The 23,731-nt window shown below is 42.2% G+C and overlaps 1 protein-coding gene across 13 annotated transcripts in view; it reads left to right on the forward strand.

Annotated features, from left to right (window-relative positions):
- cep170 (centrosomal protein 170) overlaps positions 1 to 13,342 on the forward strand; it is a 143,286-nt gene extending 129,944 nt beyond the window's left edge. For all 13 annotated transcript variants that reach the window (XM_062974949.1, XM_062974955.1, XM_062974970.1 and 10 more), the window contains 3 exons: positions 8,086 to 8,179; positions 9,015 to 9,066; positions 11,163 to 13,342. In XM_062974949.1, the coding sequence (XP_062831019.1) occupies positions 8,086 to 8,179; positions 9,015 to 9,066; positions 11,163 to 11,449 (433 nt within the window). In that variant the 3' untranslated portion in view covers positions 11,450 to 13,342. The remainder of the gene's footprint in view (positions 1 to 8,085; positions 8,180 to 9,014; positions 9,067 to 11,162) is intronic.
- Positions 13,343 to 23,731: the final 10,389 nt, after the last annotated feature.

The raw sequence follows: 23,731 nt of genomic DNA on the forward strand, positions 1-23,731 counted from the left end.
TTTTAAATAATATCCTTGAGTGGCAATTATTTTTCTCCACAGACATTCATAGAAAAATAAGAAAATCAAAACAGCAAATGTTTGATGGCAATAACGTGCAATTACTAGTTAATTCATTATAGAAATGTGAGCATACACAGTCAGAGGTTTTTTAATAACACAGTTTGAGATTCCTGCCATTCAAGGGAGATTCTTTCAGAACTGTCTGGAATGTGGATACATGGAAAGAAGGAAGAAATCTTTTTATTTACTATCCGATAAGTTTAACCCTATGATATCTGTAGTTCATTTCTTCATGAATGCCTTTGCAATTAATGTTAGTTTTTCCATCTCAGTACAAATGCACAAATAGGCCTTACAAATATGCAATATATTCCAAATAATATAAATGAACATCTTCTGGCATAGTATTTTGCATATCTGTATATTTTAATTATAATTGCTTCCCACCTTTCTCCTGGTATGAGACCCAAGCCATTTACAATAATTTAAAATAAAGTTCAGGAAAGATGTTATTTTGGAATGATGTTTACATGTATAATGTTTTAACGGATTAAATTCATATGTCTATTGATTTTTAGTCAATTATCTTATGTATAGTTTTTTGTATGTATATTGTAGCATTGAATTTTTCCAAACTGTAAGCCGCTCTGAGTTCCCCTTGGGGTGAGATAGAGCGGAATAGAAATATAGTAAATTAAATAAATAAATAGAAAAATAAGAAACTGTTAAACAAACAATTCTTTTTAAAGGGCAAGTAATTAAAAACTTTGTACATGAAGAGTTCAAAAAATGTTTAATTCAAGCTAATTGTATGAAGGTTAGACATCTAGATGTCAAGTAGTTTGAAAGCACTATATAAAAATAGTAATACAGTAGAGTCTCACTTATCCAACATTCACTTATCCAACATCTGGATTATCCAACACATTCTGCCTTTTAGTAGTCAATGTTTTTGTAGTCAATGTTTTCAATACATTGCGATGTTTGGGTGCCAAATTCATAAATACAGTAATTACTACATAACATTGCTGTGAATTGAACTGCTTTTCTGTCAAATTTGTTGTAAAACATGATGTTTTGTTGCTTAATTTGTAAAATCATAATGTAATTTGATGTTTAATAGGCTTTTCCTTAATCCCTCTTTATTATCCAACATAGTCGCTTATCCAACGTTCTGCCGGCCCGTTTATGTTGGATAAGTGAGACTCTACTGTAATTGTATAATCCATCCCTATTACCCTTTTCACTGTTGCACTAAGGTTCAGAGCAAGAATTCTCCCTTTCACCTTGGCAATATTTTCATTCTTCAGTTTGCAGCAGTGTTGAAAATGTATACTTTGCCAAATGAGGAAAGTCTTCTAAACCTCTAAATCTGTCTTCCCTTGTGTATATGTTGTCAAGAGGCAATTATGATAGAGTAAACCTTTTCTCGTGTACAGGGATTAGACCAATATGGACTTTGAATTAACAGTGTTTTTTCTTCGTGTACTCTGTGAATGCACACTAATGGAGAGGCTGCGCCTGCGCAGGTCCCAACGGAAACTCTTCCCAAGCTGAAGTTCAAATTTTGGCGGTAGCCACGCCCCTCCGTCCCCGGAGGGCATATAAGGCAGCCCTCGGCGTCTCCTCCCCAGTTCCTTTTTTTCCGCCGCAAGGTTCACTTCGGATTCTCATGTCTACGACTCGCTTCAAGCGCTGCACTCAGTGTGCCGCTAAAATTCCTGACTCCGACGGCCACGCCAAGTGCCTTTACTGCCTCGGGGAGGCACATGTCGTCGGTACCTGCCGTTTTTGCCTGGCCCTAACGGCCCAGGCTAGAAAGAATAGAGCCGCGAGGCTTAGAGCGGCGCTCTACGAAAAGTCGCTTGCCCCTGAACCCGCTCCGTCGACTTCGGGCTCGAAGCCGCCGCTTAATCCGGCAGCGATGTCGGCTTCAACAGCTAAAGCTCCCTCGGCCTCGTCTAGGGCGTCCAGAGCCTCCAGGTCGTCTAAGACCGCCAAACCACCGTGCACTCTCACCACGGCTACGGTGTCGACACGTTCTGGTCGAGTCGGCCCTTCCTCGACATCGAGCTCGGTGGCCTCCGTATCCTCGGCCCGTTCCCACCTCGGGGCTCCTCCGTCGTCTTCTGCGATGAAGATCGCCTTTAAAAGAGCTCACGAGGAAGCTCGTCGGTCCCAATCCGACTCAGCTATGGTCCCTCCCACACCGGGTAAATCCCTGAGGGTTCCATCAAAACAACCGCTCGCTAAGAAGAGGGCTACTCAACGCTCTTCCTCTTCCGCTTCCTCCAAGATGGGCGTCATTTCTTCGGCGACTTCTTCTAGAAGATCCTCTCCGATCGCTCCAGCTCAGCGACCTCGCCAACCTTCTCCTCAACAACTTTCGGATGGCGAATTGCAGGACTCACCCCACCACTCCACTCAGACAGTGGTCAGGGTGCCATCTCCTCGACCTGCTACTTCTCAGCGCTCGTCCCGTCAACAGCTTTTTCCCCCAACCTCGACACCGGAACGGGGTAGACAAACCACTCGCCTGGCTCGAGCGGCCCAGGCCTCGGCCTCCAAAGAAACTCGGCCGCAGATGGCTCCTGCTCTTCAGGTTTTGCCGCCCCCAGAGACTGTGTTGTCATCTCCCCCTCAGTCCCCTCAAGGGGCTGGGGACGATGAGATTGATATAGATCGTCCTGATTCCGCTCTCTCGGCCTCGGTGGTATCCTTGGGCCTTGATCTCTCTCCTCCTCATGATGCCTATGAGGTGGACCCTCCTTCGCCTACCGACAACATTCGGGCTTTCTCCGAACAAATGGTTAGAATGGCGGATGCCCTCGGTCTAGAAATCAAGCAGACTTCCAAGGCAGTAACTGACCCGGTCTTCAAACGGGTCCAAGCCCAGGCCCCTCCGGCCACGCTCCTGCCGTTTTTGCCTTATCTCCTAGATGTCATCCAGTCTTCGTGGAAGACTCCTTCCTCGATCCCTCCTACCTCGAAGAGAATCGAGACCTGGTATCGTACGGACGACGATACTTTAGAATGGCTTAAGCACCATCCCGACCCAAATTCCATGGTTGTTAAAGCCTCTCAGTCCTCCGGCCGTGAATCCACCACCCCTGCAGACAGGGAAGGCAAGAGATTTGACGCGGTCGGGAGAAAGCTCTACTCCGGAGCCCTTCTGCTTTGTAGGATGGCGAACTATGGGGCCTGTATGGGGGCCTACCAGCAGATCCTTTGGGAAAAAGCTCAACCCTTCTTCTCAAAGTTGTCCGATGAAGACCGGTCGGTTATGTCCACCCTACAACAAGAGGCCGATTCATTAGCTCATCATCAAATCCAGATGGCTAAGCATACGGGAGACACGGCCGGCAAGATGATTGCCCACGCCATCGCCATCCGTCGCCACGCCTGGCTGAGGTCGTCCGGTTTGTCTTCCTCCTCGAGGCAGGTCATCGAGGACCTCCCCTTCGACGCCATGGGCCTGTTTAACTCTGGCACCGACGACAAGCTTAAAACCAACCATGACTTTAAAGTACTGGCCACCAAATGCGGTGATCAACCCCAAGCTCACCGCACCAAGTGGTTTCCTCAGCGCTTTCGACGCTTCCCGCCTCCTTCTTACCGCCAGCAATCCTTCAGGCGTCCCTCGGTATCGAACAACAACAACCGTCAACAGCCCCGTCGGGCTGCCCAACCGCAAAGACAGCGCGGCCGGGCCACCCCCACCGCTGGTCAACCTCCCCGGCGCTCCTGACGCCATCTCCTTTTCCAAAGACTCTTCTTACGGTACCGATGCAGCTCTCATTCCTCAGCTCCTCTCCTCTTCTCCGAATCAACCTCCTGGTCTCTTTCTAGATCGCTTGGCTCCCTTCTTTCACCGGTGGAAATCTATTACTTCAGATGCCTGGGTTCTCAAAATTGTCCAAGAAGGCTATGCCTTAGAGTTCGAGGAACTCCCGCCCACGGGTCAGGTCCTTCTCTCCAACCCTTCTCAAGAAATTCTCGCAGAGGTCGACGCCCTTCTCGCCAAAGGGGCTATTCGGCCTTCTCCATCGGTACAGGACCCTCAAGGCTACTTCTCCAGGTACTTTACGGTCCCGAAGAGGGGTGGGGGCCTCCGCCCAATTTTGGACTTACGCATGCTCAATGCCTTCATACGTCCAACCAAGTTCAGGATGGTCTCCATCGCCTCCATCCTCCCGATGCTGCAGCGCGGAGACTTCTTCGTATCTATAGACCTTCGAGACGCCTATTTCCACGTGGCGATTCGGGAGAACCACAGGCGCTTCCTCTCTTTCAAAGTTCTCGACCAGACCTACCAGTTCACCGTTTTACCCTTTGGCCTCGTTACGGCCCCAAGGGTCTTTACCAAAGTCGTCGCTGTCGTGGCGGCCCACCTCCGACTCCAGGGAATCACAATCTTCCCTTATCTAGACGACTGGCTTCTGGTCGAATCCGACCCTGCCCTCCTCCGACGTCACGTCGACTACACTCTCTCTCTTCTAAAATCCCTCGGTCTCCAGCTAAACCACGAAAAATCTCACCTCACCCCGTCGAACAAAATCCGCTTCATCGGCGCTCTGTTCGACTCAATCGCTCAGACTGTCTCTCTTCCGCTAGACAGGTTTCTGGCCCTTCGACAACAGATCACCTTTTGCGAGACCCACCGGAGGGTTCGGGCTCGGTCCATCCAGGTTCTCCTCGGCCACATGGCCTCCACAGTCCTCACGACCCCGTTGGCCAGGCTCCATCTCCGGACTTTGCAGAGGTGGTTCATAGACGTTTTCAAGCCGTTTCGCCACCCCAATTCGAGGTTTCTTTCGGTCCCGCCCCACGTTCGGCGGTCGCTTCTCTGGTGGAAATCCCTCTCCAACGTCTGCAGGGGTCTCCCGTTCCACCCGGTTCCCCCCGCCACCACCATAACCACATACTCTTCCAATTTCGGCTGGGGAGCCCACATGAAAGGTCTCACTGTTCGAGGCCTCTGGTCTCCCTCCGAGAAGGCCAATCACATAAACTTTCTCGAACTCCTTGCCATCTTCAAGGCTCTGAAAGCCTTCTCCCGCTTGATCTCCCAAAGATCTGTCCTCATCCAATCAGACAACACAGTAGCAGTCTTCTACATCAACAAACAGGGCGGCACGGGCTCAAGGAAGCTGATGCTTCTCTCCTCCCAGCTGTGGTATTGGTGCATAGCCCGCAACATTCTGATCTCGGCGATTCACCTTCCCGGGACCCAGAACAACTTGGCAGACGCCCTCAGCAGGATGACGACTTCCTCCCACGAGTGGATGCTCGATCCCGAGACTCTTCTTTCTCTTTTTCTCAAATGGGGTTTTCCCACTCTAGACCTTTTCGCCTCTCCTCAGAACGCTCAACTGCCTCGGTACGGTGCGAGGCTTCCCCCATCCTCCTCTCCGGGCTGCCTGGGAGACGCCTTCCTTCTGGACTGGTCGGCGGAACCGATCTATCTCTTTCCGCCTTTTCCTCTCATACCGAGGGTCCTGCAAAAACTCCGGTCGGTACCGATGTCGGCGATCCTGATAGCTCCAGCCTGGCCCCGTCAATCTTGGTTCCCGGCTCTTCTTCGCCTCTCCAATGCGACCTTCTTCACTCTGCCCCTTCTACCTCATCTCTTGTCCAGGGAGAACGGCCAGATCCTGCACCCGGATCTCTCCTCTCTACATCTCACTGCTTGGAGGATTCTCGCCTGACTTCCCTCCCGCAGAACCTACAGGAGGTCCTCCGCGCAGCTCACAAGCCGGCTACAACCAAGGCCTACACTTATAAGATTTCTCGCTTTCGTTCCTTTCTCCGCTCTCGAAAAATTACTGTTTTCCCAACCTCGATACCGATCGTGCTGGACTTCCTTATGTCTCTGGCAGATCAAAAACTTTCTCTTGCCTCTATGAAATCTTACCTGGCCGCTCTATCCTGGTGTTTTCAACAACATGGTAGACCATCGCTGTTCTCCGATCACCTTGTCAAAACCTTCTTGAAAGGCTATAATAACATCTGCCCGCCGTCTCAGCCTCCTACTCCGGGTTGGAGCCTCGAGCTCGTCCTTTCCCAGCTCACTGCTTCTCCTTTCGAACCATTGGCTTCGACCGACCTTCGTCTCCTGTCTTGGAAAGTTGCCTTCCTGGTGGCCATAACTTCAGCGCGCAGGCCTTCGGAGCTGACCGCCCTTCGGGTCGATGAGCCTTACCTCCGTTTTCATCACGACCGCGCCGTTCTCCGTCCGGACATCACCTTCCTTCCCAAGGTAGTCTCGGCCTTTCACCTCAACCAGGACATTGTCCTTCCTGCCTTCTTTCCAGACCCCTCGTCTCCCCTTGAGCGGAGACTGCACCTCCTTGATGTGCGTAGAGCACTTCTCTTTTACCGGGACCGTACTAAAGACATTCGAAAGACCCCTAAACTTTTCGTGGCCCATGCTCCAGATAAGCTGGGGAATCCTATCTCTTCACAAAGACTGTCCCATTGGATTGCTCAGGCCATTGAACTGGCCTATGAACTGGCCAAACGCCCACCTCCTCCGTCGGTTCGCCCGCGTTCGACGAGAGGCCTCTCCACGTCGACTGCCTTCCTGAGGGGCATTCCCCTGGACTCCATCTGCAGGGCAGCGATCTGGTCCAACCCCCTTACATTTGTGTCCCACTATAGGGTAGACCAAAGAACTCTGAAGGATTCAGCCTTTGCTAGGGCAGTTTTATCTTCATGCTTGTCTTAACTTTATGCATTTATGACTTCTCTGCGGGTGTTTATTCTCATGCAACCCTTTCTTGTGTTTCTCCTGTCCGTTACATGTTTACACTGCTCTTTTGACAATTTGTGCCTTATTTACAAATGCCTTTCCCCCCTTTGGGAAATGATGTTCCTACGTGCACACGTGCTCTTAGAGGGTTATATCATGCCTTACCGGGCTGCTCTCGGTGTCTGGCGTGTGTTGATGCAATACTTTTTTGGGTCCTCGGACCATGTTCTGATGTTAATAAACACATGTTTGGACAGTTTTTTCTCATTGTCTGGGTTTGCTTAGCCCGCCTCCAAGACCTAAGCTTGCTAGTCTCCATTAGTGTGCATTCACAGAGTACACGAAGAAAAAGGACAGGTTGCTCACCTGTAACCATGTTTCTTCGAGTGTACTCTGTGAATTCACACAAGCCCGCCCTTCCTTCCCCTCTGGCAAACCCTCTTCCTTTCTCGTTGCCTTAGCGGCGTAGGAACTGGGGAGGAGACGCCGAGGGCTGCCTTATATGCCCTCCGGGGACGGAGGGGCGTGGCTACCGCCAAAATTTGAACTTCAGCTTGGGAAGAGTTTCCGTTGGGACCTGCGCAGGCGCAGCCTCTCCATTAGTGTGAATTCACAGAGTACACTCGAAGAAACATGGTTACAGGTGAGCAACCTGTCCTTTTCAACTATGTATGAAGTAATGTTTTAGGCTGTTTTAAAATATTTGTATTTGTTTATCCAGTGTACATTATTACAAATTTTCTGTTGGATTGAGAGGTGATAGACAAATACTTCAAAGGAAAAAAAAATACAGATTGAGAACTACATTCTAAAACTAGAATGGCAGAATTTTTAGGGCAGACCAACAAATGGGGTATAGATCTTTATTTATTTCATTATCACATTAACTGAGGAAGAAGAATTTGTAAGCTTTTAAAAGATATTTTAAAGTTTCTGCATTATTTGAGCACATTTTTCCTGAAATTATTGTGGATTATGGATACTTTTCCTGCAAAGAAAACTATGATTTTCACAAAATACACTGATATTTTTGTAAATTAAACAAAAACAAATATTGTGCAAAAACAGTTGTTATTTTTTACATTTCCTCAAAAAATCCCAAAATGTGAAACACTCATAATGGTTGGCCACTTTTTGAATGTGTTAAGATAACCCAACTGCAATGAAATATGTCACATTTTGAAACTCTTTGAAATATATAGAAATCACATGCACACCGTAAATATTCCATTCAACATTACTAGTCTTTTTATTTTCATTTTTGTACATATGTACATACATATGTTTCTGCTATAAGGGCCATATCTTTCTTCTGTTTTTCTTATGCACAGAATACTGTTTAAGGATAAAGACCGGAACTGGGAAGACATTGAAAATAAACTGCGAGCTGAGAGTGACATTCCAATTGTGAAGACATCAAGCATGGTATATCTTTCACTTTTACAGATAGTGTTAAAAAAGGAACAGGCTCTTCAGGTGTTGTTAAAAGTTGAAGAGTAGATTTAGGATGCTTTGTATCTAAGATGTCTCTGCTTCAAAGGTTTTTTAAAAAAAAAAAACAGTTCAAAGGCAAGTACAGGTGTGCCTCAATTGTTGTTGTTGTTGTTGTTGTTGTTGTTGTTGTTAGGGGTTAACAATACAGGAGGCAATCTCGGGAGGAGATGGAAGATTCATAGGCAGGATCACCTGTGAAATCCTTTCAATTGAGGGGAGCCATACACAATGCCATTTTCAGCTGAACATCGCAAGCAGAATCCAGTTTGGCTGTCATGTTTAGGTTCCATAGGATTGTGGGTTTTAAAACATAATTCACTGCTTCTGGAGGGAGTGAGTAACCATTTGGGGGACATAAAATGCCAGAAAAATGACTGAGGAGCTTTGAGGATAGACAAGGAGAGTATTAGGGACCATAAAAAGCCCTGTGGGACTGCATGCAGTCCATTGGACTCACAGTTGCACCTTCTAAGTAAAAAATGGGGAAACGGGAAACCCTGAATACTGTTGGGATTGTGTATGGGAAGAGTGATGCTTGGGTCAGTAATACAGAGAGGAATATTTACTCCCTGTTCTATTGGCAGAACTCCGGTGTAATTGCTCCAGTTAGTTTAATTAAAAACAAACATAGGGAAGTCTTTTGGGTGCATTAATTTTTTTTCTTTGATCTCTACAAAAAATAAATAGTATTAGCCCTACATTTTCGTAGGAAGTGGGGATTTTCCCTTCATGAAAGTAAATTAAACTTTTAATTGCATTCCTGCAGGAAATATCATCTATATTGCAAGAACTGAAGAGAGTTGAGAAACAACTACAAGGTATTTAATGCTTTATAGATATATTGCTACAGAGTTTCTCAGAATAACAATGAACCAAGTCATTGTTACTAATTTTTTAAAGAATGCTAATTGCAAATAAAATTGTTGTATAAAAAGAGTTGGGACAGGGAAAGAATGAAGACCATGATCAGTTTTAAGCTGTTCTCTTCCTTCTCTCAAACCTTGGCCTTAAAAATTGAAGCAGGTTGCCTTCTGTGTTCCACTATACAAACACAGATACATTAGATAACTGTCTAGATAGGAAAGTTCTCCTCAATTCCTTAAGTGACTTCTATGGAAGAAATGTGAATTAACAACGTCTGCAAACAGTGCCTCTGCTATGCAGGCCTTGTGGCTCTCATATCCCTTCTGTTAGTATAAACTTGCTCTGAAAGAAAGCAAACTTAGAATGCACTTGAGTTCCAAGAAAGTCATTCTGTTTGGCAGAAGGTATGTTGTTCAGGCAAAAAATTAAAGTTCTCATGAAAGAGAACCATCAGGAAGAGGTCATTATGGGATATTTTGTCTCGTGCCAGAATAATTTGTATGGCTTAGACTTAATTTGTATGGCTTGCACTAAGACTTAGTTGATTGAGGGGGTATGTCCCATTTGCAGTTCCATCCCAAGCAGCAATATTTCTTCGGTTGGCCCTGCCTATTTCAAAGATGTTTTCTCTACCGCTGTGGACATTGTAGTCTGAAAGCTAACTTTCAGATCAGTCAAGCTAAATTTCTTTTCTGTTTATTTATTAGCATCAATGTGGTTTGAATGAATTACATCTGTCCAATGTGTTTCTTAGAGCTGTTTATGACATCCAAAAAAACAACAACAAAAAACAATCGTAGACCTGCTTATAATTTTATCATTCTAATGTACATGTTTGCATGAAATAACTCTGGGGATTTTTATTCTCAAGGCCAAGGCTAGATACACCATGCACTCATTTACATATAAGATAATTGAATTTGGAGGGATTTAACCCTCCACCCCCAGAAATCAGTGGCAGAAGATTTTGGCAGAACTTGCCCAAGAGGTATTCCTTTTTTTGTCCTACAATTTTCTCACTTCTGAGCTCATTCCCACAATCAGAAGGCTGCAGAGCATAGATATCAAATCAAAGAATAAACAGAACATGTATGATCTCTTTATGTGGCTTGATGAAAAAGACAATACATCATTTTATATGTCTTAATTTATTTTGTCTGGTTATTATAATGCTACTACTGTGTGTCTACATGTGCATATGTGTTGTGCATTAATGATGTTATTTTCAATAGTATGCTTTACTCTTGATTTTAGTTTTGTGATTTTTAAATTTCATTTTAACTTTCATATCTCTTGAATATTTAGCAATGTGATTCTTGATTTGTTATAAGACTTTTTGAGTCCTGAACATGGGAAAATGTGAAATAGAAATTGATTGTTTGGTCAATCGATTAACAACAACGAAAAGTGGGAACACTTTGATTTTCATTTTGTGCCAACACATCAAATACCGATTATTTCTGTCAAAATGATGAAAAACACGATGCTCAACGAGTCTGCATTTGATGGGAATTGTACAGATTGTATACAAGCTGGAGTACTGCCAATATTACTTGTTGATACAGGCAGATGATATCCATCCAGTACTTTAAGGAAATCTTTTATAGACGAGTCTTCCAAAAGTTGACAAGGGAGAAGCTATGTAAAATTCTTTGATTGTACTTGTACATTTTCTTCTCGAGGTGGCAAGTTCTTCTGGCATAACATAATTTTGGTGTTTTGGACAGTCAGATGAAAGTGACTAGATGAAATCTAATTTGGTCAGTCACGTCTGGGAATTTCTGCATTTCCCCCCTCAACTATGCCTTAGTAAATCATTCCATAAACAGTAAAATAGATTAATTTACAGTTTGAAAAATTCAGCACATGTATCATTATGCTCTTCACAAAAGAAATGTTGAAAAATACTGAGTGTGTTGAGAAACACTTCAAAAATGGAATTATAAAGTAATTGAAAGGCTGCATAATAGCAGAACAATTTTGTGAGGTACTGTATTCTCAACAAATGCAGAAATTGATTTTTACTTACATTTTATTTCTCTTTGATCAGTGATAAATTCAATGATTGACCCTGATGGAACATTGGATGCTCTGAGTAATTTGGGATTTGCTGCCGCTGCTCAGGCACCTCAACCTAAGCAGAAGTCCAGTCCTGTTTCTCAAAGTGGCCAGTCTCAGTCACAGCCAAATTGTCAACCGGAAGCAAGGGCTGTCCGTCCAACTATTGCCTCTGCTTCAAGGGAACTTGGCAGTGTAGAATCTGAGCATGATTTCAGTATACATTTTAATAGGTTCAATCCGGATGGAGAGGAGGAAGATCCAACTTTGCGTGAATGACGTGAGTGTCATGAGTACCTTTAGTATTGTTTGAATGTGCAGAATTCAATGAGAGTCATAGCATCATTCAGAGTAAAAGAAAAAGTGTGGTTAAAAATGCCAATTTTTCCTTACATCAACAACTTGTGATATTTTAAATGTCGCACACACCACCTGGCTCATTAAGGTAAATATTGGTACCAACATAGAGATCAGTTTGTGGTATTTATGGGCTTTGCAAGCACTTTGAATATTTTCCTCCATGATTTAATTTGTTAAAGCAGACTGCAAACAAATGGAAGTCCAAGATGACCTGTAATTGGATCTCTTCAACCTAAATTTGTATGAAATTAATGAGTGTTTAAATTTTATTCTGTGCAAGGGGAACTAAATTAGGGCACACTACGTTTTAATACTACGACACAACAGTATACAGAAGAATAGGCTTCATAGTATGTTCATTGTTGCATACTAAAATTTTCAAACCATTGTGATTGCTATGTAAATTGTCCTGGGATTTACAGAGTTCAAAATATTATGTTTGCACTAAAAAATTTGGGAGTGGAAGGTAAACATATCAATATCAATAGGAGAAATGACTCTGTACTCAGAAACATGCTGTTTCCCTTTTAAAAAACACACGTACTCACGCTGGAGTGTGAGTCCACTCCTGAAAAGAATCCATTTGGCCCTTGCTGATCCTGTTCGTCTTTTTTGATGTTGATTAAAATTAATTGTTATATCATTTCTGTCCAGATATTTGGAGCAATGAAACCAGTTTAAATGTATAGCTATGTGTGTCTATTACCTAAAATCCCATCTCATGGTTTACCACCAAAGTCAAACACAACATACATTTATGAGAGCTCCTTGAGATGATCATGAGTTGTAAAATTTTTGTCAGAACACTTGGAGATAGAGTAGTAATAATCTGGTCAATAGGCTGATTCCAGACATACAAATTGTTCATGTTTTCTTGTAGACCCTCTAGTAAGACTGTCTTATATGTTTATAAAAATTCTGGAAGAAAACTGCTAACATAGGCCTTTTGCTTATCCTGCTTACTGCAAAGCTATTAAAATATCTCATGTAAACCTATTTTATCTTTAAAGCTGTCCCAGTAACTTTAAAGTTTGGAAATAATAATATAAAATTAATCTTGTATTTCCAGAACACTGTAATTTCAAGGTCTTCTGTTAAATGCTACTAATAACTGGAATTTTCCTATGTTTTTGCATCAGTCTATAATGGTTATGGATACAACTCTGAAGCTTTTATGAAATAGTCTTTAATATTTCAGCAATAATCTTATGTGTCACTTGTTTAGAAATACTTTTTTCCTGTACATTTTTAAACTGTACAGGATTTTGGAAGTAATGACGAAGTTTGACCAACGGAATATACAAACAGACTTTTTGTAGAGATATAAAAATAAAAAGGAATAGTCCTGTTGTATATTGGATTTCTTTTTGCTTTAAAATTAAAAATTGCCTCTTTTCAAACTCTGTATCCAACTCTCTATTAACAGAGGTCAGGAAAACACTTGTTTACAGATGTTGTCAAAGTTGAAACAGATGTATGACAAAATACATGGAGGATAGTACAAGATTTTGGCCATTGTCATTCCTTTCTTTATTTCATTGCTTGAGAGAAGAACCACAAACATGCAAGTGTGAAAAAACAGGAAATGGTTATGGAAAAATTAAACATTTAGGCTCTTCACACAGGTCTTTATGTGTTTCTTTTTCAGACATTTACCTTTTGTGTTCTGTAATAAATGTTTGCATTTACAATGTTCTTATTTGTATGGATGCGTACTCCTTATTTATTTTTTGTTACATATATTATGTATGTAGTTACAAGCATTTACAACTCCATTTTTAAATAAAGTGTTTCTGGAACTTTATACAATAATTGGCTTTACTTGTGTGATTAATTGTATGAAGGTTCATGATGTGTTTTGAATTTAGTTCCGTTATCAAGGAGACATGTGCTAAATATATGGTGTGTGTGAGTTTCACTGAATTTTGGACAATGTGTACAAAGAATAATAGATCACATACTTGCATAATAGGAATTCATATACAAAACAACCAGAATGGATGTCCAGAGAATTTTTAACTGAGCTAAGATTTAAAAGATACATGTACAAGAAATGGAAAAGGAGGGAAACTGCCAAAGAGGAATTCAAACAAATAATGCAGGAAAAAGGTTCATAAGGCTAAAGTTCAACATGAGCTCAGGCTTGCCAGAGAGATTAAAAAGGTGTTATTTGGACAGAATCAGAATTCAAATTGACCTTGACAGATTAGAGAGCTGTTCAAAACTATCAAAATGAATTTCAACAAGGACAAATGTAAGATATTACATTTAGTCAGAAAAAATGAAAGGCAAAGATACAGGATGGGTGATGCCTGACTCGACAACAAGCCATGTCAAAAAGATCTTGGAGTCTTCATGAACAACAAGTTGAACATGAGCCAACTGTGAAGAAGCAGCTTTAAAAGACAATGGGATTTAGGGCTATATCAAAAGGGATATAGTATCTAGATCAAGGGAAGTAATGGTGTCTTTGCATTCTGCTTTGGTTAGACATCACCTGGGATACTGGATCCAATTCTGGCCACCACAGTTTAAAAGAGATATTGACAAGCTGGAAGGTGTCCAGAGGAGGACAACTAAATGATCAAATGGAGATCATACCCTATGAGGGGCATCTTAAAGAGCTGGGTATTTTTAACCTGCAAAAGAGAAGGTTGAGAGGAGACGTGATAACCATATATAAATATGTGAAAGGATGTCCTAAGGAAGAGGGAGCAGGCTTGTTTTCTGCTGCCCTAGAAACTAGGACTCAGAGCAATGGGTTCAAATTACAGGAAAGGAGATTCCATCTGAACATTAGAAAGAATTTAATTTTTTATTTCTCCATCTAAAATTAAAAGGCCATCATAAATTAATTTTGCGCAGTGGGATAATTAGTTTTGTATAGTAAAACAACAAAAAGTGTGGATGCAGTCATGCATGTTCACATTAAGGTTGTTTGCATTATTTGCATACAACTTTTTTTGCATTATTTTATAAATGTGTGCTTGCTAAAAATGAATAAATGCTGCCACATATAGCATGTGCTGGGAGCATGGTAGATGATGGTAATGACAACAATACTTTATAAGTCCTAGGTCTCCCAACAGGGAATTTCACTGCCTGTGGACAGGCATGTCACCAATTAACTTGTGGAAAAATAAAATGAGGTGGCTCTGTGAGACATAAAAGTGATTAATGAAGAAAGTGGGAGCAGAGGTTAAACGGTTCTTTTACATTCTTCTTTTGAAAGATTAAGTATACCAAGCTGTGAAGTAGTTTTAGATTTCTGTTATCTGTAGCAGAAATGGCTTAAGATCTTTTACATTTCCTTCCTGGTTTTCTGGATAATATTAATGAACACTAGATGGCATATTGGCTTTCTTTTTCAAAAATATCTTCCAGCTTGAAATGAATTGGTGCCCTGTGATTTTCATAAATCGATGACAGGCATGCACATACACAAAGAGTGACCTTCTATAAAAGTGGCTTAAATAACTACAAATCTGGGAGAAAATACAATTAAAACATAACTACAGATCTCAACCCCTATATCTCTGTTTTTATTTGAGTTAGGGTTCCCTCATTCAACCAAAACTACCTCTAAACATATTTTAAGATTTCCATGGCCTTCCTAGAATTTGTAAGTGGGTCTCAGGCATAGTGTGGCATCTAATAATACTGACTGACATGTGTCTACTAGAAGAGACCTCATATGAAGGCAACCCAAACCCTCCTGAAATGAGACTAGGTTGGGAGGAGGAACTAAGTCCCAATCCTGAAATAATCTACAAAACTGGAACACCAAAATTCCTATTTATTTATTTAACATATTTGTACCCTGTTCTTCTCAACCCCGAGGGGGCTCAGAGCGACACTACACATTGGCAACAACCAAATGCCATAAAAACAATATACAGTTAAATAAGCATTTACATTAAACCAAACAATTAAAACATCTAAGCATTACACCAAATATTAAAACCACACAGTCTAAGATCGTAATCCAGAGCCATTCCAGTTCTCGTTACACAGATTCTACATTTGCACTACAGTCACTATCTGAAGGCTTGGTCCCATAGTCATGTTTCTTCAGCGTGGTTTCTGTGAAATCCGCACCTGTGGTATTTCCTGTGTCCACACGACTGTTTTGGATTGTCTTTAAAAGCTTGCCCAATTAGGTACTCCAGCCCCGCCCATCCCCAGAAATGATATAATCAGGCAGCGAGGCTTGGGCCCTCAGTTCCTTTTGTCCGCGAAAGCAACAACAACTTGGTGTTCTCTACTCCTCTAAAGACTATTGGTTTGACTAAAAGATTCCAGTACTACTCTAACATACTGGGACTCCAACTTGTGTTCTAGGACCTTTGTTTATCCTACTTGCCAGAAGACAGGTTCCGGAATCTGTGAGCATTACCTCTTTCAGCCTGACAGAAGCCTTACACCTGTGCCACGGATGTTCATTGCCCCTTGGGACACATGGCTTCTACCATGGATGTCACTCCTTTCTCCTGTTTGCTTCTTCGGCCCCTCCAAAATTGGTTTCTTTGGGCATTCCAGCCCATGCAAGACGACCCCAACAAACAACTTGTCATCCCTTTAGCCATCCTCAGGTCTTTCAACTGGTGGACTTGTAACTCCAATCTGTGTGTGGGCATACCCTTTCGACCCTCAATGATTTTAGCCACAGACACTTTCCTATCAGGATGGGGAACTCACCTTGAGGGTCACACCACCCATGGTCCTTGGTCGGCCATAGAGGGCGCACAACACATTAACTATCTGGAGTTACTTGCAGTAGAAAGGGCAATGCACTCTTTCTGTCATTTGCTCAAAGACCATATCGTTCAGCTTACCAACCACAACACTACGGTGGTATTCTATATCAACAAACAGGGTGGGACATGCTCTCGTGCTTTGCTTGCCCTCACCATTAGAATCTGGGACTGGTATATAGCCAACAACATCACCATCAGTGCCATTCATGTTCCGGGCATTGAGAACTCTCTTTCCGGCTCTCTCAACCGCACAACTTACACCAACCATGAATGGTTCCTTCAGTCTTCTCAGGTTTGAGCTCATTTTCTCAGATGGCAAGCTCCCCTTGTGGACTTGTTCACCAACCCCCTCAACACAAAATGCCAGGGATTTTGTGTTTTTTTGGTGCACGTCTTCATTGTCATTACCAGACAGGATGTTTAGGGGATACCTTCCTTCTGGATTGGACTACAACCCTCCTTTACATCTTTACATCCCTACCACTCTTATGCAGAGTGATGGCATGTTTTTAGGCAGAAAGAGTCAACTGCATTTTGTTCACCCTGTGCTGGCCTCACCAGCTGTGGTTTGCCACTCTTCTTCAACTATCTAGTGACAACTGTGTTTGGTCGCCACTCAGATTGGACTTGTTGACCTTAGGCAAAATCATAATCCTGTACTCTCAAATCAGATACTTACTGTTGACAGAATCATGAATCCAACCTTGGGCCTCTCTCAACCATTAAGAGATATCTGGGACCTTGCTCTTAGGCTTGCCACCAAGCATTCTTATCTTTACAAGTGGTGTCAGTTTTGTACCTTTGCGCAACAGCAGGGGGTTGAACTTCTGTCTGTACCCACTCCTGTGTTACTTCACTTTTTGCTTTTACTATCTGACTCTGGATGTCATTATCATCTATAAAAGTTTATCTTGCAGCTATAGCTTCCTTCAGAAGAGAATACTCTCTCCTCTCTCCCTTTTCTGATCCTCTTGTCAAGAGGGACTAAGGAATTTTTGGCTGCAGGTACGCCCTGTGCGTCCTTGCTGGAAACTAGAGGTTGTTGTTCTTTCAGCTCTTTCAAAGCCACCATTTGAACCAATGGCTATTTCTGACATATCCTATCTCTCCTGGAGGACTGCCTTTTTGGTGGCCTTCACCTCCACCTGTCATATGAGTGAGCTCATGGCCTTTTTTGTCGATGACCCTTACCTTAGATTCCATAAGGATAAAGTGGTATTCCAAACGGACATGTCGTTTCTACCCAAGATAGCATCACAATTTCACATGTCTCAAGATATTGTTCTGCCCACTTTATTTCCAGACCCTGCTACATCTATTGAGTGTTCTCTACATCTCCTTGATGTGCTCAGGGCCCTTGCTTTTTACTCACACTGCACCACTCCACTGCGGAAGTCCAAAAAGACTTTTTGTCCAATATCAAAAAGACACCATGGGCCTTCCTGTATCAGAGTTTGGCATCATGGATTGTCTCCACTATCAATCTGGCATATCTGTTGGCAGGACTGGACATACCTGTTCAGATCCATGCATACTCCACTCGAGCAGTGGCTACATCTATGGCATTCTTGCACGGAGCGCCACTGGATGCATTTATCGGGTGGTCATTTGGTCAACACCACACATTTTCATCTCCCATTACAAACTGGATTCAGCTGCCAAGAAGCATGCAGCTTTTGGGAGAGCAATTCTTTTTTTCTGCACTGGCATGATGCCCACCATCCATGGGACAGCTCGCTAGTCTAGCACAAGTGTGGATTTCACAGAAACCACACTGAAGAAAGTAAGGTTGCTTACCTGTAACGGTGTTTCTTCGAGTGGTTATCTGTGAAATTTGCACAACCCGCCCATCCTCCCCGCGTTCTGTCATGCCTTCATTCGTGACTGCTCCTTTGTGGTACGGAACTGAGGGCTCAAGCCCCTCTGCCTGATTATATCATTGCTGGGGATGGGCAGAGTCCCTAATTGAACAAGCTTTTTAGAACAATCCAAAACAGCTGCGTGGACCAGGAAATACACAGGTGCAAATTTCACAGATAACCACTCGAAGAAACACGGTTACAGGTAAGCAACCTTACTTTTTACTTTCTTTCCGAAGGCTAGGAGGGAAGGAGCTGATTGAACATTGTATGTGTACTAAATGAGCAAACAGTAAAAAAAAAATTAGGACAGAGTATAATAGATGAGTTCTGTGAAGAATCATAAACCTTTCTGCAGCTATTGTATGCACTCATTCTTGAGAGTAACTTACATTGAACACGTGGGGGACATTTCTAAGAAAATTAGTGTTCTGGTTTTAAAATATTTGAACAATAATGTGTGAGAAAAAAATAATTCGGCACACTTTTCCAAGTATTTGCAAATAGGTAAAATTAGTGACAGCCTTCCTGCCAGTGTTCAGTCCTTTATTTTATCGCTTTTAAACTTATTTATTATACAATGATTTTGACACAAAATAAATAAATTTCTGGTATATCTTTTACTCTTCTAGCTTCTGATCTTGACTTGATAAAAAGATAATATTTCTGGATTTCTCTCATCCTAGCACTTTCCTGCCTTGTTTTCTGTGTGTCTGTATGGCTGGCCTTCCTTTTGTTTTCTGTTAAATATTTTTGGATCGTCCCTGGTTACTTGTTGACTTTGAACTACTGCTGTTGCAAATGGCACTTGTTACCTAGAACCCAAAACAATGAAAATTTGGCTATAAGCTCATTATGACGTCTCTTGTTCTTTTGTTCGTTTATTCAAATTTGTTTATATGTCTATTATCATGTATTTTATTTGTTTTATATTGTTGTGAGCCGCTCCAAATCCCTCTGGGGAGAGGGAGCAGGATACATATATTATTATTATTATTATTATTATTATTATTATTATTATTATTATTATTATTCTCCTTCCAGTGGCTTTATATAGATGTTGCAAAGCAAGGATAATAAGATGGAACCCAGAAGCACTCCAACAGACAGTATTCATGTACTAGACACTCCAACTTTACATCATCTTATGGATGTCTTCCTTTAAAGATCTCACACCATAATAACACAATACCTTCCAGTTCCACCTGAGCCAGGCAGGCTCAGAAGACAATGTCAGCCATATGGAAGCTCAGGAGAACTTACAGGATAGCATTACTTCTGTCCTCTTCCTACCACCAATCAGCCAACATAGTGACCAAGGCTGTTTCTGTTCCCCAAATGCAGTTTTACTTGTGTTGGAGCATAGTAATAATTGCGTGGTAAATGAAACACTAAGATTATTAGCACATTCTTAGAAAGATATAGTCCAGGCATCCTTACATTGTGGTCCTCCAATTTGTTCAGTGGTCAATAATTCTGGGAGCTGGAGGGCCTCAGTTTGAGGATGCCTGGTCTAGTCAGATGTTCAGCAGATTAAATGAGATATAGTCCCAGGTAACTATATATAGCTAGGGTAACCAACAGATGGCCCACTAGATATTGTGCTACATCATCATACCAATTACCTATCCTGTGTAAAGACTATGGGAGCATCAATCTAACAACAACCACGCCTAATTTACAATTTATTGCATAAATCAATACCTATTGAGCTCAGAGAGAGTTACTTCTAAGCAACCTCTTTGTATTTACATATAAGTGATATTTTTCTCTTGGGGAATAGCTACTGAGAGCCTTCCCAAACAAGTAGTAGTTTCATGAGAGAATGCTAAAATATTAGGCAAATAAAGTATGAATCAAACTTTATAGAATTATATTTTCAACATTTATCTCCTTTCAGTCACATGAGCTCTATGGTTAGTTTGCCTTCTCAAAGGGAACAAGGGTTATATTCAGTGCAAATTAGGTCTATGGTAGTTCGGTTTTATTCAACTAGCGGAAGTTATTTCAGAACCACTAGCAATCATTTTTGAGAGTTCTTGGAGAATGGGAGAAGTCCCAGCAGATTGGAGGAGGGCAAATATGGTCCCTATCTTCAAGAAGGGAAAAAAGGACAACCCAAACAATTACCGTCCAGTTAGCCTCACGTCAATACCAGGCAAGATTCTGGAAAAGATCATTAAGGAGGTGGTCTGCAAACACTTAGAAACAAATACAGTAATTGCTAATAGTCAACATGGATTTACCAGAAACAAGTCATGCCAGACTAATCTGATCTTTTTTTTCGATAGGCTACATCCACGGCATTCTCCGCATCTACCCAGCTTGTAACTCTATCTGGATTTCAGTAAGGCCTTCAAAAAGGTCCCCATGTCCTGGCAAACAAGCTAGTCAAATGTGGGCTAGGCAAAACTACGGTTAGGTGGATCTGTAATTGGTTAAGTGAACAAACCCAAAGGGTGCTCACCAATGCATCATCTTCATCTTGGAAAGAAGTCACGAGTGGAGTGCCGTAGGGTTCTGTCATGGGCCTGGTTCTGTTCGACACCAAACTGGGAGAGATAGCTAATACTCCAGAAGGCAGGAGCAGAATTCAAAATGATCTTAACAGGTTAGAGAGATGGGCCGAAACTAACAAAATGAAGTTCAACAGGGACAAATGCAAGATACTTCACTTCGGCAGAAAAAATGAAATGCAAAGATACAGAATGGGGGACGCCTGGCTAGCCAGCAGTACGTGTGAAAAAGACCTTGGAGTCCTCGTGGATAACAAGTTAAACATGAGCCAACAATGTGAGCAGCGGTGAAAAAAGCCAATGGGATTTTGGCTTGCATAAATAGAGGTATAGATCCAGGGAAGTCATGCTACCCCTTTATTCTGCCTTGGTCAGGTCACAACTGGAATACTGTGTCCAATTCTGGGCACCACAGTTGAAGGGAGATGTTGACAAGCTGGAAAGCGTCCAGAGAAGGGCGACTAAAAGAGCTTAAAGAGCTGGGTTTGTTTAGCCTGCAGAAGAGGAGAGGAGACATAATGAGGGCCATGTACAAATATATGAGGGGAAGTCATAGGGAGGAGGGAGCAAGCTTGTTTGCTGCTGCCCTGCAGACTAGGACACAGAACAATGGCTTCAAACTACAGGAAAGGAGATTCCACCTGAACATCAGGAAGAACTTCCCAACTGTGAGAGCTGTTCAGCAGTGGAACTCTCTCTCCCGGACAGTGGTGGAGGCTCCTTCTTCAGAGGCTTTTAAGCAGAAGCTGGATGGCCATCTGTCGAGCTTGCTTTGAATGAGATTTTTCTGCTTCTTGTGGTGGGTTGGACTGTATGACCCGTGAGGTCTCTTCCAACTCTACGATTCTATGATTCTAAATTAATGGGTGGTATAAACCCCTCCAATTAAGCTATCTGATACAGTTATTAACTGATGGATTTTTTTTAAAAATGATTGAGATTATGATTTGCATTTGGTAGCATTTTACATGGCAGTTGGTTTACAAACACAGCTGCGCAATCAAATATAAAATGCAGGCATTTAGACACAACGTTAAATCACTGGCTCTTGTCCTTAGCTGTTTTGCACGAGGCAGCCATTAATCAAAGATAATGACTGATTTCCCCAAAGCTAATGCTTGAATGCACTTACTCTGAATTATGAAATATTTATCTCCTCAATGATATCTTGTCATCAATGGCAATTCACTTTTTCATCCATTCATTGGTCAAATAATTTGAAAGTAGTTGTATATTAATGGATTTCTATCATCTGTACAGACCACCGTTGTAACCTTCCTTGATGGCTAGTAATAGGGCATGCTACTGACTGAATTATCTGAGGTTATTGAAGCACAAAGTTTCATATGCTATGTGTTCTCAATTCCTGACACTTTAGGCACCAATTATGGATAACTCACATCCTTGATGGTTAAGTATGCATAAAGATGTGATGCTGAAGTAAGTAAGTGTACATGGTACACCATATGCAAAATGCACCATGTGCAAAATTTACAAGTCTTACATGTGCAAATTTCACATCACATTAGAGCAGTGTTTCGCTGGGATGCTTTTGATTTCAGCTCCCAGAAATCCCAGCCAGTTTACCAGCTGTTAGGAACTGTGGGAGCTGAAGTCCAAAATATCTGGAGGAGCACAATTTGGGAACCACTACATTAGAGAAATTTTCTGAAAACTCTAATGGAATAGTAATGCCATACTGCCATATTATCTCCATACTGGAGATAATAGATTTTAAAAACTCACTGAATGACTTTAGACATTTAGTGTCTTGTCTTTATATATCTTACAGGGTTTTTGCGAGGACACATTGGAGAACAGAGTAATCATGTACAGGTTACATTAAGAGTACAGGCGAATCGCATACCTTGAGCTCACAAGATTGGGTCAAGTCCACAGTATCTGAATAGCCATATTTCCTCATAGCCTGCCTGAAATTTAAGAGCCTCAGCGGTGGGCTGTCTTCAAAAGCACATTTGGTAAGGATTTGGGAGAGCTTTTCGATGACTGCTTCCAGTCAATGGGACTTTGATCTTTTACTTCTAGCAAACTGTGGCCAGGGGAGCAGTTCACTGGTTGAATCCCTGACTGAGCATGGGCATCAATACGTTTGAGTAGACAAAGCCTGGCACCAGTTAGTTCACAATACAGCTGATTTAAATGTTGCCAGTAAGAAACATGGAACTGTAAATCACCTATTTAGGCTAACTTAGCAACAAATAGGATCTGATTGTTTTATTGATAGCCAACAGCTGAAAAATGCCAAGAGTTTGTGTAACTCAAAAGTATCACCAAGTATATGACTTAACGACATGCTTCTGATTTTTCTTGTGGAGGAAGGCCATCACCCAAAGAGTCCTGTTTGATTAGATCCTGTGGATTCTTATCTTGCTTAGATCTGCAACAAATAAACAAAAACAATGATGACTACGTGCTTGATAGCTTTCTCCCTGATTACAATGAAGTCAAGTTCTCTGAACACTGCATGACTGATGGCCATTATGAGTCCTTATTTGGTCAATCTCAGACAGCAGTCCCGTTAACCACACCCCAAGCCACATCCCAGTGTCCTTTCTCCAAGCAATTTGCAGTGTTTCCAGTTTGTGGATTGATTTAAGAACTGGCTGAGTTGGAAACTAGAACCTAAAGGGGCATCATTAATTCACAAACATTCTATTTCTCAGAAACCTTCCAGTCAAACATTTTTGACTGCTGACATGGGATTTGGAAGCCACTTGCCACCAAAGGATCAGCAGCATACACACACACACACATATACAGTCTTCCCTCCCTACTTTGCGGTTCACTTTTTGCTCCCTCACTGCTTTGCGGTTTTTATCTCAGAGGTGTGCATGTGCAAAAGGTGCCAGTTTCCCTTTTGCGCATGTGCCCTCCCTCTCGTCAGCGTCCAGCCGGGCCACTCTGGATGCCGACGAGAGGGAAGCACATGTGCAAAAGGGAAACTGGCAGGCGCTGGAGAGGAAGAATCGGAGGAAGAAGGCTTGCAAAGGGGAGAACGGCCACCTAACTACCAATGTGTAAATATTGAAATAAATATAGTGCTCCTAT

The sequence above is a fragment of the Anolis carolinensis genome, chromosome 1, assembly GCF_035594765.1.
Source record: "Anolis carolinensis isolate JA03-04 chromosome 1, rAnoCar3.1.pri, whole genome shotgun sequence".
Classification (NCBI taxonomy): domain Eukaryota; kingdom Metazoa; phylum Chordata; class Lepidosauria; order Squamata; family Dactyloidae; genus Anolis; species Anolis carolinensis.